The sequence below is a fragment of the Lutra lutra genome, chromosome 16, assembly GCF_902655055.1.
Source record: "Lutra lutra chromosome 16, mLutLut1.2, whole genome shotgun sequence".
Taxonomy (NCBI): domain Eukaryota; kingdom Metazoa; phylum Chordata; class Mammalia; order Carnivora; family Mustelidae; genus Lutra; species Lutra lutra.
Genome location: NC_062293.1, coordinates 58129299 through 58143822, shown reverse-complemented (window position 1 = coordinate 58143822; position 14524 = coordinate 58129299). Strand labels below are relative to the sequence as shown.

At 48.1% G+C, this 14524-nt stretch overlaps 1 protein-coding gene across 6 annotated transcripts in view; it reads right to left on the bottom strand.

Annotated features, from left to right (window-relative positions):
- MYH10 (myosin heavy chain 10) overlaps positions 1-14524 on the bottom strand; it is a 118911-nt gene that overhangs the window by 63275 nt on the left and 41112 nt on the right. For 4 of the 6 annotated variants that reach the window (XM_047707822.1, XM_047707820.1, XM_047707825.1 and 1 more), the window contains exons 6-7: positions 14299-14328; positions 7629-7721 (exon numbers count right to left, since the gene is read on the bottom strand). In XM_047707822.1, coding sequence (XP_047563778.1) covers positions 7629-7721; positions 14299-14328 — 123 coding nt within the window. The remainder of the gene's footprint in view (positions 1-7628; positions 7722-14298; positions 14329-14524) is intronic. The other 2 variants (XM_047707824.1, XM_047707826.1) reach the window with 1 other exon arrangement.

Below are 14524 nucleotides of genomic sequence, written 5' to 3'. Positions count from 1 at the left end.
AGAGCCTCAAGGACACACACCACTGGATTTCAAAAAGCTGTAAGTTCATTAGGACAGGTTGGTTGGTATGTGGTAGGTCCATATAGAGATACGGATCAGAGGATCAGAAGGGAGTCCAGAAACAGACCACGCACACACAGTCAATTTGCCTCCAACAAAAGATCCCAAGATAATTTAACAGAAAAAGGACCAAGCTTTTCACAAAATGGTGCCTGAAAAATACACAAAATGAAATCAAAAGAACCTAGACCCTTCCTCACACCATATAAAAAAGTTAACTCTTCAGAATTTTAGCCCTAGAAGCAGGAGCGAAAACCAGAAAACTTGCAAAGAAAACAGGAGAGAATCTTTATAATCTTAAAGTAGAAAAAAAAAAAAAACTTCTTAGAAAGAATGCAAAGAGATGAACATTTAGAGTTTATCAACTAGAATTTGATAAAGTGGATTTCATGAGAACCTCAAGCTTCTGTTTTCAGAAGACACCGTGAAGAAAACGAACCGGGAAACCACGGACTAGCAGAGAATATCTGCAAAGTACCACCTGGTAAAAGACTTGTTCCCAGAACATATAAAAAACTCTTACAAGTCAAGAACAAGACAAGCCGAGAAAAACACTGGGTAAAATATCCAAAGAGATTATTTCATCAAAGATGACAGGTAAACAGTCAGTCGTACAGGAAAGGATGCTCGGTGCCAAGAATTATTAGAGAAATGCAGAATGAAATGAGCATAAAGAGACACTAGTACATACCCCGCCAAAAAGGGCAACATTTTGAAGAAAGGCCAGCAAGGAGAAGGAACAGCTAGAACTCTCCCACAACCCCGGTAGGAAGACAAAATGGCACAGCCACTTTGGAAAAGTCTGCAGGTTTCGTGTAAGTGAACCGTACATTACCATATGTGCCAGCTATCTCCCTCCTGGGGAGTCACCCAAGACAAGCAAAAGCACGTGTCCACATCGAGACTTGCACGTGAATGTCCAAAGCCGCTTTATTCGCAATGGCCCTCCACGGGCAACAACCCAAAATGCCCACCGGGTGGTGAACGGATGAAGAAACTGCAGTACTGAGTGATATACGTGGATGGGTCCAAAAAACCCACAATGTTGTATGAAAGGAACGTATTCTGGGATTCCATTTACCGGACGTCCTAAAGAAAACAGACCACACAGCCAAAAGTGATCAGGGGTTCCCAGGGCTGCGGCAGGCGGAGAGACCGGACGACATGAAGGTGAAAGGAAGGTTCCTGGAGTGAAGGAGAAAGTCTCCCTGGGCTGCGGGGCTGGCTTCACTACAAAACACATGTCTAACCTCTTCTAACTGTACACTTAAAAGGGTGAATTTTACTGGATGCAAGATTTAACTTAGCCTAATTTTTATAAATAAGGATCTCTTAGGATCCCTTGGATAAACACCAATAAAAAAATATAATTAAACATCATTCCTCCTATTTCCCATGAACAGATTACACACGTGGGCCTACATTCTCTGCTGAGTGTCCAGTCTGCCCCCCCAGCCTCTTACACACTATGCCCCTTCGTATCCTACTTCGCTGCATAAATATGTGCTTTAAGTACAAAAACGGAGCCGTCAGTACTGGGATGCCACCACAAATTCTGGACAGTATGGGCCAAGTAATGCTGCGGTAATGTTGACTTTTGAAACTAAAAACAAAGGGAGAATTCATTAAAATCAATACCTGATTATATTTTTTTGTTCAAGATGATGAGTGTTCGTGAAGAACTCACCCAATTTTCCAATTTCGAAAACTGCAGACCGAGCTAGGAAAACCGGGTGCAACGAGAAGGGGAGGGGGGAGGTACCCTACCTCATGTGACCTGAAAGCCTCACTTTACATGAATCCTATGACCATAGCCTTGAGAGAGGCTGACCTAATGCCCCCTGCTCCCAACAGAAGAAGACTCAGGAGGTCATGCTCTTTCGACACCTGAAGGATGCCATGGTAGGGCACCTCTAGAGGGCCAGCAAGGGCCACGGGGACACAGAGGAAGGCTTGGAGGAGTGTCACTTGAGCTGAGGGACCTGACAGCTTATGAGCCCGCTGCCAGCTGAATGGTAACTAAAGGGAAGTTCTGTGCTCGTTTTCTTTAAGCTCCTGGAAACAGAACCACTGTGAGCGGCAGGAGACCGTGACACATCACAGTGGGATTTGCCCTCTTGGCCACAAGAGAAACCACACTGTGATTTTCGAGAGACAGAATCTTCTGACTGGCGGCTCTGGCGGCAGCTGTTGCCCAAAATGAGAAACCCATTCTGGGAGCAACGAGCTGGCTTTCACCCAAGGGCAGGTGGTGGGTGTGCGTCTCCAAACTGCTCCAGAAGCTTCTATCATGAGCAAAGCAGGTTGAGGGAAGGGGTCTCGTTCCTTAGAGAATGGATGTGAGGATTGCTGGGGTGACACGGACGGACTGGAAGTACACGGACACCCCCAGGCTGGTGTGAACAAGGCGCTAAGACTCTAGAAAGGTCCAGAGGCCACGGGGTGTGTCAGGAAGGCTGCCTCGAGCTCCAGGTGAAACGGCCGCGTGCCTGTTTCCCGCTGGAGGCCACACTTGATCTCTGATACGGTCACAGCTGCCCCCACAAGTCTTCGGGGGGACTTGTGTTCGGCTTTCTTACAAAACTGTTCCGAGGGCCTGCTTGCTAACGAAGGCCGGCGAGGACACAGGAGCATGACCGAGCTCTCCTGACGCAAAAGTGCACGACGCTGGGGACCGCCCGAGTGACTCCACTTGGAGGGAAAATGCAGACTGGCCAAATGCAGAGAGGGACTCACTGGCAGAAGATGGGCCAGCCCCTGTCGGTCAGAAACCGGAGCCCCTGCTTTCAGGGTTTCAGGACAAGAGCGTCACTTGACGTAAATCTCCCATCTGGAACGCGTGCGGCTTCCCCAGAAACACAACGGGCCTAACCAGGAACGGCTCTTTCCTGAGGGTAAAGCTCTCCTCGGAGTCCCCTCTAACATGAACCAGATGCCCGCATCTCTGAAAGAAAAGCTTTTTCAGGAAATGGTTTGTCTCTACGAGATCAAAGGAATGGCAGCCAATGGATCCGAAAGCCTGCAGAGCTGACGGTTTGAAATACTTTCACCGCAAGCCCGTGTCCTATACAAAATGACTCCACCAGCTCTGCTGTACACACCGCGTGCTTCTCGGTGGCACTTTTCCCTCCCAGCCTGACGCGGGACGCCACTCCAGGCCCCAAACCCTCTGTTCCCTGAAGGTCTGGCCCATGCAGGATGCCCCGAGCTCAACCGCACACTGAAGTTAAGACCCAGATGAAGGTGGGCTCCACCAGAAAGAGTGGAGGGAACCACGCGGTAACATAAATATGCGCCTACTGTATACTTACATGTGTGAGGCACAGTGCCAGGGACTAAGGATCCAGAGAGCAGGGAGATGGGCCCGACTGTGAGAGGCATCACACGCCAGCAGGACAGGGTAGAGCTCACCCACAGACTGTGAGGAAAGGCAAGAGGACGCCGTGCACAGAGCGACAGAGAAATGAACTCAGATGGGGTTTTAGACCCACTGGGTATTGAGGAGAGAGAGGAGGAGAACTGTGGACAGATCTGAAAGGCGTTCTAGAAGCGTGGCCGACAGGATTCGCTCCAGTCTGGACACAGGCCACAAGGACAGGCTGAGGCCAGGAGGATTCCTAGCTATTTTATTCCTCTGGGTTTCTGTGGCTTTATTTCGTCTCACGCGTGTGCAACTAGGTGACCTGCTAGGACCATGTCCTGACAGAAGATGGAAGGAACAGATTTTTTAATGGAAAAGGTCCCACTGGAACGTGCGAAATCTGAGAGCTCCATTAAGACATCCAAATGGAAAGAACGTGAGAATCACAGTGCCTGGCAAAGGACAGGAGCTCAGTAGTTAACTGAAGGGCCTAAGAGCAAAATCTAAATTCTAGAAGATGTGACAGAAAGATGAGCCCACACCAGCTACCCTCAAATGCCCGAGAAGCAAAGTGTTGGCCATACCCACTGGGACTTGCCAAAGGGATGCCGCAGCCAACTGAGTTCCTGTCCCCCGGCATAACCGATTACCTCGCCATTTTTTATGGAACCACTAAAACCAACTACTTGCTGTGGTTTTGTGCAGTTAATGCCTCAGGATGGGTTAGTAGCTAGCTACTGCTATCTCTTTAAAAAAAAATCCTATATAGCGAGGCGCCTGGGTGGCTCAGTGGGTTAAAGCCTCTGTCTGCGGCTCAGGTCATGATCCCGAGGTCCTGGGATCGAGCCCCACATCAGGCTCTCTACTCAGCAGGGAGCCTGCTTCCTCCTCTCTCTCTGCCTGCCTCTCAGCCTACTTTTGATCTCTGTCAGATAAATAAATAGAATCTTAAAAAAAATCCTATATAACGATATAAAGTTGACTTGAAGTTGACATAAAGTTGACTTTCTAAGAGCCCACAATGACACCTTTGTTTCTCCCGTTAACAACTAGCTCTGTGAGAACACTGCCTCAGTGAAAAATCTTCTTTTCTTAAAGAAGATTGACTTTTAACAGATTAGACTGAGTATAGCTGAGACTGTAATCCAGGAGCACAAGTGCTGTGGGAGGGGGTATCCAGCCGAAACTGGGTTTATCGAGGATCTAGATTAGATGGGAGTGCCTCGCCAGAGTCGATCCTGCTAGAAAACTAAGAAATTTTTCCTGCCAGTGGGACATAAAATAGGTTCCTACTAGAATTACTTCCATCAACCTTGGGCATAGGATGTGTAAATAATAACCTTGAATGAGACTCGTCGATAGTAATTACTTTGCAAATAAATTCCAAAAAGTGATGACCCTGATTTAGACTCCAATTGAAAGAAACAAGTTGGACCGGGGTTTCTCAACCTCGACAGAAATGACATTTTGGGCTGGATAATTCTTGGTCACGGGGCCTGTCCTGTCCACTGTTGGATGCTGAGCAACTCCAGCCTCTACCCACTAGATCCCAGAGGCGTACCACTACCATCACCCGAACCGAACCAAAAATGTCTCCAGACACTATCAAATGTCCCCCAAGGGTCTCCCACTGAGAGCCACAGATCCATAGTAATGCAAATTACAGCTCACAGCCTGCCTCTGTCAATATGGAAATCTCTCTAATGACCTGTGGTAGCCAACTTCCAAGATGGCGCCAGTAATCCCCAACATCTGGTGCTGCCGTCAGAGTGCATTTGTGCAGTCCCCTCCCACTGTGTATCAGGGCTGGTCTGTGTGACCAGTAAAATCCATCAAAGGCCTGGTATGTGGCTTCCAAGGTTGTAAAGAACACTGTGCAGCTTCTGTCTTGCTTTCTTAGACCACCTGCTCTGGGGGAACTCCAGCTGCCATGTCAGGAGTGGGCATCCCTCCAGGGAGGCCTTTGAGGTGAGGAACCAAGGCTTCCTGCCAAAAGCCGCCTGAGTCAGCTCAGAAGATCCTCCCGCCTCATCAAGCCTTCTGAGAACTGTAGCCCAGCCAATACCACCTTAGTGACACCTCCATGAGGAGCCCCAAGTCAGAACCACCATCTTGCAGACACACTGAGGTGATACAGGTTTCAAGTCACTGGGCCGAGAGCAACTTGTTACATGGCAACGGGGAACCAACACGGAATTACTCGTCCACCTGTCCCAAACAGGACATCGCTGGCAGGTAGGTGGATCCTTACCACTCAGTAACAGACTCGCAACATTCTTTACCAAAGGACTGGCTGCAGTTTATCTTTGACGGGCAAAGAGAAGACTGTCACAGAATGCTTTCTCCCGAATTTCAAGAGTGGTTCAAGGCAGGGGAGGTCAGAATAGACCGGTAACTTGATTTATGTGGTAAAATAAAACATTTTCCACTCAGAATCCTTATAAATCCTCATAGAGATTCACATGCCAAAGCTGGTAGCTCGCTGTATCTTCAATCCCATGACGAGGCCACCAAACACAAGGCTTTCAGGGGCAAGAATTTAGGATTTAAATGTGGCTCAGGCTCAGGGCTGATGATCCAGGAGATAAAAACTCTACCAATGACGCATGGTGTCCCAGATCTTTTATGAATCCCAAAGTCACAGCCACGCTTCCTGCCGACACAGGTATATTTGTCATCTCACTCTGTACGCATAAAGCTAAAATCATTACCTAACGAACTTGGGCTGAATGAATCTTCAAAATTTATCTTACTCATGCGATATTCCAAACAAACAGATCCCTATTTTGTGCCTAACTTGGGAGAGCCTCTTGTACTTAAAATTATCTCTGAGGGTGTCATGGGCTGAGTCACGTCCCGCCCCAAATTCTTATTCGAAGTCCTAAGCCCCAGTGCTTCAGAACAGGACTATATTTGGAGACATGGTCTTTAGAAAGCTAATTAAGTTAAAACGAGGTCACTAGGGCCCTAGTCCCACATGACTGGTGTCCTTACAAGAAGAGAACAGGACACAGGCACATGCAGAGGGAGGCCTGTGTGGCCATCTACAAGCCAAGGAAAGAGACCACAGAGAAAACCAACCTGGCTGCTACCTCAGTCATGGACTTCCAGCCTTCAAGACTAAGAAAATCAAGTTCTACGGTTCAGGGCCCCCACTCTGGGGTGCTCTTTATGGCAGTCCTGGCAGGCTCAGACAGAGGGTTATGTGGCTACCTGTGGGTTCGCTGGGTCCTCTGTGAGCCCGTATCTGGTAGCTTCCACTAATCACCCATTCTGTGCCACCAGAAAGTCAACATGAACACCATGACTTTACATTCTCAGTTAAACCGAATGTCCCAATGGTACTAGATTCTCCCCAAACTACCCATCAAGGAGTCATCAGAATAGAAGTCTCTGGACTTCTACAAATACTTCTAATATCAGGAAGGATGAAAAACGAGAATTAACTCTCAACGATTTAAGTAGAAATAATGAAATTGAAGACCCTCTCCGATCTCACTGTGGAAATAGTCACTACATCTGGAGGACTATAATCCAGGGTAAAAGATGGACGGCAGGTGGGTCCCGTTTTGCCATATATGGCTCTGGAGGGAGGTCTGACACCGATGTGTTGACTGTGAGTGGCTGGAGGGGGAGTGCAGGGTCTCTGCAGGAAGGTCGATCTGGCCATCACCCAGGACAGCCTCAGGCACTCTGGGACTGATGGTCCAACTGACGGAGAAAGGGATGCTCTCCAGGAACTAACAGAGCCCAACAGCTAAGAAGAATTTTTACAGAGAAGGCACAGTACTGACCCAATATTCTGAGTCCGTATGCTGAAGAAACAACGAGTATGAATGGGACAAGTGACTACGCTAAACACCAACACTGTCTGGGACGCATGAACACCCCAGTGCTGCGCACTAAGTCCCCCACACGCCTCTCATTTCGCCGCCACATCAGGCCCGCGACAAGCATTACAGATCAGCCCTGAAGGCAATTATCCATACATATAATTATATACAGTAAATATATCACTACAATCACTACTGGAAAACTGAAAATCCCACGGTACTCATCACGTTTCTACGGGGCAGTACTGGTCTAGCCTACGTCTGTTAGCCTCTCCCTAAAATCCAGGGAAAGACAGTACTCCAGCTGCTTAATCACGGCAGACATCTAACCAGATGTCAGAGAAATGAAAGGTTTCATGTGCTTTCAAACTTACGAAGCGAGATGAATTATCATTTTTCACAGTCTTCGCGTTTCCAAATGATTCCAGAATTGGATTTGCTTGCAAAAGCTGCCGTTCAAGTTCCCCCTAAAAGACATTACACATACGCACACACACACACATACACAGACACACAAAGCAGATGTATGTTAATCTCGTGTCTTTACTCCAATCCTCGGCAGAAAATACGAAACAAAAACTTGTTCTCTTTTCCTCTGTTTCCATTGTGGGTGCCACCTGTAACCTTCTTGGCTTTGTTCTTGGTCCCATGAGCTCTGCTAAAGGAAAACAATTAGCGTTTATAAAGCGATCAGAAGGAGAAGGAAAGGTCACATGGAGCACAGGAGAGAACTCTGAGGGCAGGGCACATAATCTAGGTGGAGAATTTTTGAAAATCAAACAAATGGGTTTTCATGAAATGAAATCTAGCAGGTGGCTGCGATGAAGAAGACAGTAATACTTACACTTCTGTTCATTTCTACTCTGCCTTGTTCCAGGCAAGGCAGCCAATTCTAATAATAACCACTAGGGGCGCCTGGGGGCTCAGTCGTTAAGCGTCTGCCTTCAACTGGGGTCCTGATCCTGGGATCAAGCCCCACATCGGGCTCCCTGCTCCATGGGAGGCCTGCTTCTCCTTCCCCCGCTCCCCCTGCTTGTGTTCCCTGTCTGTCTCTCTGTCAAATAAGTAAGTAAATAAATAATCTTCAAAAGGCTAACTATAGAGTCTGTGATAGGCTCTGTGCTTGGCTCTGTGTCTTTATGTGCAAATCCGGCTCTACGACAGATTTTTACAAACAAAAGATGTTAAGAATATTAACAGGCACCTTGATCATGACCCGTGACAGGAACCTTTATGAGAAAGCCCGATGCTAGTTCTGGCCACGAAAAGCACGAGAAAGTGACGCTGTGCTCCCAGGATGTCATGTTAGAATTGCATCGCAGGGCTTAGAGAAATGTGTTTTACAAACATGGCTCTTACCCGGGTGTTTCCAGATACCACGGTATTCTAGACCTGAAGAAAGGATTACAACACACTAGCAAATGTGATTTTCTGAGCAAAACAGGGTCCCAAGGACCCTCCTGTGAGAGTCTCAGATGGACGGCCAGATGCTAAGTGGAGCATTGTATTGGCAGACCCAGAAAGGACGACAAATGTTTGCCATGCACACAGGCTGGGGCGGGGGAGGACTCAGTGGAAAGTGTGGGGACGCGCTCGGGAGGCATGGGACACGGGGAGGAATGCTCCCCACCCTCCAATGGTTAGCTGAGCTGTCCAGATCTCCACACGGCTCAAGTACCATCGACAACTGGGCCAGAAACTTCCTTTCTCAGCATTAGACAATATGCCCCCCACACAGGGAGTCTTCCGGTCATGGACTTCAAAACACCAGGTTATTTCTGATATAGATCCTTCTAAACATTAGAGGCTCTCCAGATTTTTTTTTTTAAGATTGTATTTATTTATTTGACAGAGAGCACAAGCAGGCAGAGCAGCAGGCAGAGGCAGAGGGAGAAGCAGACTCCCCACTGAACAGGAAGCCTGACACGGGACTCGATCCCAGGACCCCGGGATCGTGATGGGAGCCGAAGGCAGACACTTAACCGACTGAGCCACCCAGACGCCCCTCTCCCCAGATTTCTTAAAACAGGATAACCTGGTAACCAATTTTAACAACTGAGAACCATCATTAAGGAACAGTAGTTACAGGCATCTGAGTTTAGCTCAGGTCATGATCCCGGGGTCCTGGGATCAAGCCCCGCATTGGGCTCCCTGCTCAGCAGGGAGCCTGCTTGAGTTTCTCTCCCTCTGCCCCCTGCCCCCCCGCCCTCTCTCTCCAATAAATAAAATCTTTAAAAAAAAGTTAGCTATCATTCTGTAATCCAATAGAGGGCCTTTCTCCTGGAGGTCAGCACTTGTCTTCATCAGTGTGGCCATAACGAACACCTTGTGAACCCCTTGGTGTCCGAGCTCTGCAAACACTGGGCTCTAGAATCCTCCTTACCTCACTCGGTCTGTGGGATCAGAATGCATAACCTGTCAGAAAAACACTGAATTTTCATAAACGGGGCATTATCTTTACACTAAACATCCACTGTCAGATCAAAGATCTAGAATAGAGGGCGCCTGGGTGGCTCAGTGGATTAAAGCCTCTGCCTTCGGCTCAGGTCATGATCCCAGGGTCCTGGGATCGAGCCCCGCATTGGGCTCTCTGCTCAACGGGGAGCCTGCTTCCCCACCCCGCCCCTGGCCTGCCTCTCTGCCTACTTGTGATCTCTGTCAAAAAAAAAAAAAAAAAAAAAAAAAAATTGAGACCAGAGTTCTTAAAATCACACACTATCCTCCTGTCCTGTCATAACAAAAATGCTTGACTATTTTACTTTTCAAATGTTTTCCTAACTTGAGGGAAAATGTGTCCTGCGTACCCCGTTTTAATACTCCCTAGATGTGGATGCAAGGACTCTCTTCTTTGTGTCAGTGTACGTGGGCGTGCTTATGTGTGCGATCTCAGATTCTGTTCTTTCTCCTGCCAGCTCGTAATAGCTGGTTGTATCCCCTGGACCTGTGTGGGTCCGTGTGAGGTCAGAAGGATCCCCATGAGTGTTTGCTGAAGGAACGCACAATAAGAGGTCCCCAAACTGCTAGGAGCGAACGTTAAGGGAGGGGCTGGGGATGAGCCCAAGGCAGCAGCAGGAATCCTTGCTCTCCCCGTAGGACCTGCAGACTGGGGCACACCTAGGCCTCTGCTGTTGGGGCCACAAGGTTGACAGGGTCGTGGTACTAACTTTTCTCCTAAAGGACTGGTGACATCACCGAGACCAAGTAGAGATCTCAGTAACTCAAGAATGAATCACAAAAAGCTTGACACAAAGCTAACATCAGTAAACACCCCAAAAGGGTCTTACATTGAGAAATTACCTGAAATTTGACCATTTCGGTGTCATACAATTTCACATTTTGATTAAACAGAACTAACATCACTCAACCAAATTATGAAGCCATTTATAAACCCTCAGGGGACAATGACTAAGCGTTAACCTTTCCGCTAGAATCAAATGGGAGATGTCCCCTGTTTCTAGTCTATAGGACAATGAGAAAAGTCTTTTGGGAATGTGGGGGTGGGGGTGGGGGTGGAGGTGGGGGAAATTAGCATTAGCCATTGAAATTATTTTCGAAGTTTTAAGTATGTAGAATTATACGATGCTTTAAAGGATTACCAATCACAATGAAAACCATACCCTTGTAGATATGGTAATATATGTCCTTGCTGTGTAATACACATAAAAGGACTCTGACATTGGTAAACCTCCAGTTCAGCCAGCAGTGGGACATGGGCTGGGATCGTGCTGGGCTTTGTGGGCCAGGCTGGTGGAGCTGCAGGTGTCCCCACTCCCCACAAGAGGGCTGAAAACCAGTGGGAGCCCCTCACCAACGGTCCTAAGAACCAGACTTAATCTCCATGGGCAGACTGCCATTTCCATACGTGCTACTTGCCATCTGTCACCAGCCTGGTCTTAGTTCAAGGTCATTTAGGCCAGCAGCTAGGAAGTCACCCCGAAGCTGCCATCCAGATGTGGGTTGAGTCGAAAGTGGGCTGGGAAGATGGGCTGGCTTGAAGACAGTCATCCTTCAGGGACGGTCAAGTTCTAGAAATCAGCTATTTTCAGATCTGCTCTGAACTTGGCCTGGGTTCAGTGGCCTGGGACTCTGTCAGACTGTGAGGGCCTGTGACAGCAATCTACGGGGAGGGAGTGTGTCCCCCAGACCACTTCCAGCTGCCTGGGGGACAAAGCTAAGCAGCCTTAACCCCGTTAGAAGAAGTACACCTTGCGTTTATAGGTCAATGCTTGCCACTTACTGCTTAAATACTGCGACCTTCCTTTTGAAAATTGATTTAGATTTGTTTGCATTTCCATCATGAGGATTAAGTGTTAAAGGCAAGCACAAAGGCTGTGGGGACAGCTCAACAGAATGAGGACCAACGTGGCGACAAGATGGGGAAACTGACATCCTCGTAAATGGCTGGTGGGGGCAGGGGGTGGGTGCAAAACAGCACCGTCACTTGAAGATCAGCAGAGAGGGCCCTCAAAACGTGAAACAGAACACCACCATGACCCAGCAATGTCCCAAGCGCACACCCCGGACAGCAGGAAACACAGGTCCACATGAGCACTTGTACACAAATGTTCACTGAGGCATTACTCAAAGTGGTCCCCAAATGGGACCCATGGGAATGCCCATCAGCCAGTGGAACGTGGCCGGTTTAACTGATTTAATAGAACAGAGTGCCACTCTGGCAGGGGAAGAAGGGAGGGTTGATGCACGCTACGACACGGATGAACTATGCAGACATCACGCTGAAGAGAAGAACAGCCCAGAACGCCACATTCTCTAGCGTTCCCTTTGTATAAAATACACACAACTGGGCAAATTCATAGGGACAGAAAGTAGATGAATGGTTTCCAGGGGCTGGAAGGATGTGGAAGGGGATGCCTACTGGGTTTTTTGGGGGTGATGAGAAGGTCTTCAAGTGTACTGCAGGGAAAACTGCATAACTCAATGTACTAAAAATGGCGATGTGGGACTGTAGGAATGCATGAATTTGATGGCATTTGTTAATTAAATTAATTAAGTGGCATGAATTAAACCTCAATAGAGTGGTTTAAAAAAACAAAAAAGAATGAGCCAAGAGACAGATAAATAAAGGAGCCTCAAAATACCTTCCTCTTTGTCCTGATGCTTCATGCTACTTTCTGGGGACAAAACACCAGAAACACATCCAAATGGTTCCTGGGACCCTGAGCGAGCTTTGCCCGTTGAGCTCACCGTAAATACACAACCCAGGGATGTCAAACCAAAGGAGACCCTTGCCAGGTAAAGGGCCTGCAACACAGCGACTACTTTGTGGAGGTCACTCTCAGAAGGGAGTTTGGGGTCCCTGGGGAGGGGAGGGAGCGAGGGCAGAGATGGACCCTCCCGACACGACCCCCTCCAGGGTCACTGCCGCACAGGAGTAGCTCCCGTTCCTTGCACTGGGGAAGCAAAGCTGAGAACCGGAGCTCTTCTCAGGTTTCTAGAAACAGAAGCACGGCTGGTACTGGGCTAGACAAATGGGAAAACACACGCGGGGAAAAGCAGCACGGAAGCTTCTGGGCTGGGAGTTCATGCAGAAAGACATGCAAGGCAGAGAAGGTGCGGGAAAACCTGCTCCCCGGGGACTCCTGCGACCCAAAGGGAAACTCCCGGGTCGGCATGCGACTCACATACAACGGGGATCCGCGCTGTAGTTTAAAATGACATCGAAACAAAATGTTAGCGATAAACGATGTGTGAAATTCCACATCATGGATTTGGAAAACCCAAGTGTGCCCGTTAATCACTTCGCACTGTTTCACGAGGGACCAAAGTACACGTTCAAAGGTCATGTTAGCTTGTGCCTCAAGGGCACCAAGAAAAGGTCGTTTCAGGGCTAGAGGTTCCTTCTAGAACTGGCAGAAGAGCCTTTCAGGGTCCTCTAGGATAACGATGACTTCATCACCCCTTCCAATTTGGGTGAGTGTCCACTCTTGCTGAAGGGACAAAAGGACATCACAGGCCTTCACAGGCAGGGGACAGCTTTGCCGTCTGACAACTTAAGAATTTTAAGAAAGATACGTGAAAATCCAGGTATCTAGGACCATTCCTGTAGATACCTATGATCATTTCTTTATATTAATAAATCCACAACATTTCCATATTTCCATAACATTATCTTTCCTTGCTTCCTATTTGCTCGAAACTATTCCGGTGCCGGGGAAAGGTTAAGTCCAAGACAGACGTCCCTTTCCGTCTGGGGCTTCTGGCTTGGGGCTACCCTCCTCTCCTTCCCTGGTAGCAGGAACACCCCTGGTGGGCCATCTGTCCGTTGCTATGCTCCGGGGGGCCAGCAGGGGGCAAGTTCTCTAATCGGGAAGAACATCACTTCTCTGTTCCCTGACCCGATTCAGAAAATGCTAACGGGGGGCTCAGTCCTTCACCGTCCGCCTTCCGCTTAGGTCATGATCCCGAGGTCCTGGGATCAAGCCCTGCATTGGGCTCCCTGCTCAGTGGGGAGCCTGTTTCTCCCTCTCCCCCTGCTTGTTTCTTCTTTTGCTGTCAAATAAATAAATAAAATCTTAAAAAAAAAAAAAAAAAGAAACAAAGAAAAGAAAGTGCTACCTTCATCTATTAAATTAAAGCCTTTAAGGCTAAAATACATAGGAGCCATAAAACATTAATTAATTAGAAACATGTTAACCCCAAAGTCACAAGTCCTCAAGTTGCAGCCCCAAACTTGAAATTTAATGTCGGCACAATGCCGGCCTTCCGTGTATTTAAGGAGAATCAAAATCATCCCGCCTGGTCTCTGACACTCGAAACCCTGAGGGTTCAGGCTTCATAAACATGTGATTCAATGTCATGATAAAGGGGTAAATAAACATCAAAACTCATCTAGAAAACAAATTTGAAGCGAGGGGGCATGCTGCTTGCAAAAGAACACGTCCCTAAGCGACAGATCTCCAAAATGAGGTGTTCACAGGGGACATCACTCAGGACTAACCGTATCTGCTTCTAACAGAGACTCAATCTAGAGACAGAGATCAGTGCGAGCATTCAAGACTCAGAAGCGTGAAGAAAAGCACTTGCCTGATGTTTCACTGGCTTAGGCGACTCCTGCTGTTTGTTACAAACAGATAAATGTAAACGTTAGCGAGTCTGGGCCGTTCCGAGCAGGAAGCCACATCCACAGAACCAGGTCAACGTGCAGCTCAGAACCACGAGAGCGGGTGTGGCTGCGTCACCGACCCCTCCTGCAGATCTGCAGATGAAGGGTAGCGGGACTCTCCTGGTCGTACCCCTTTTCTATCATCAG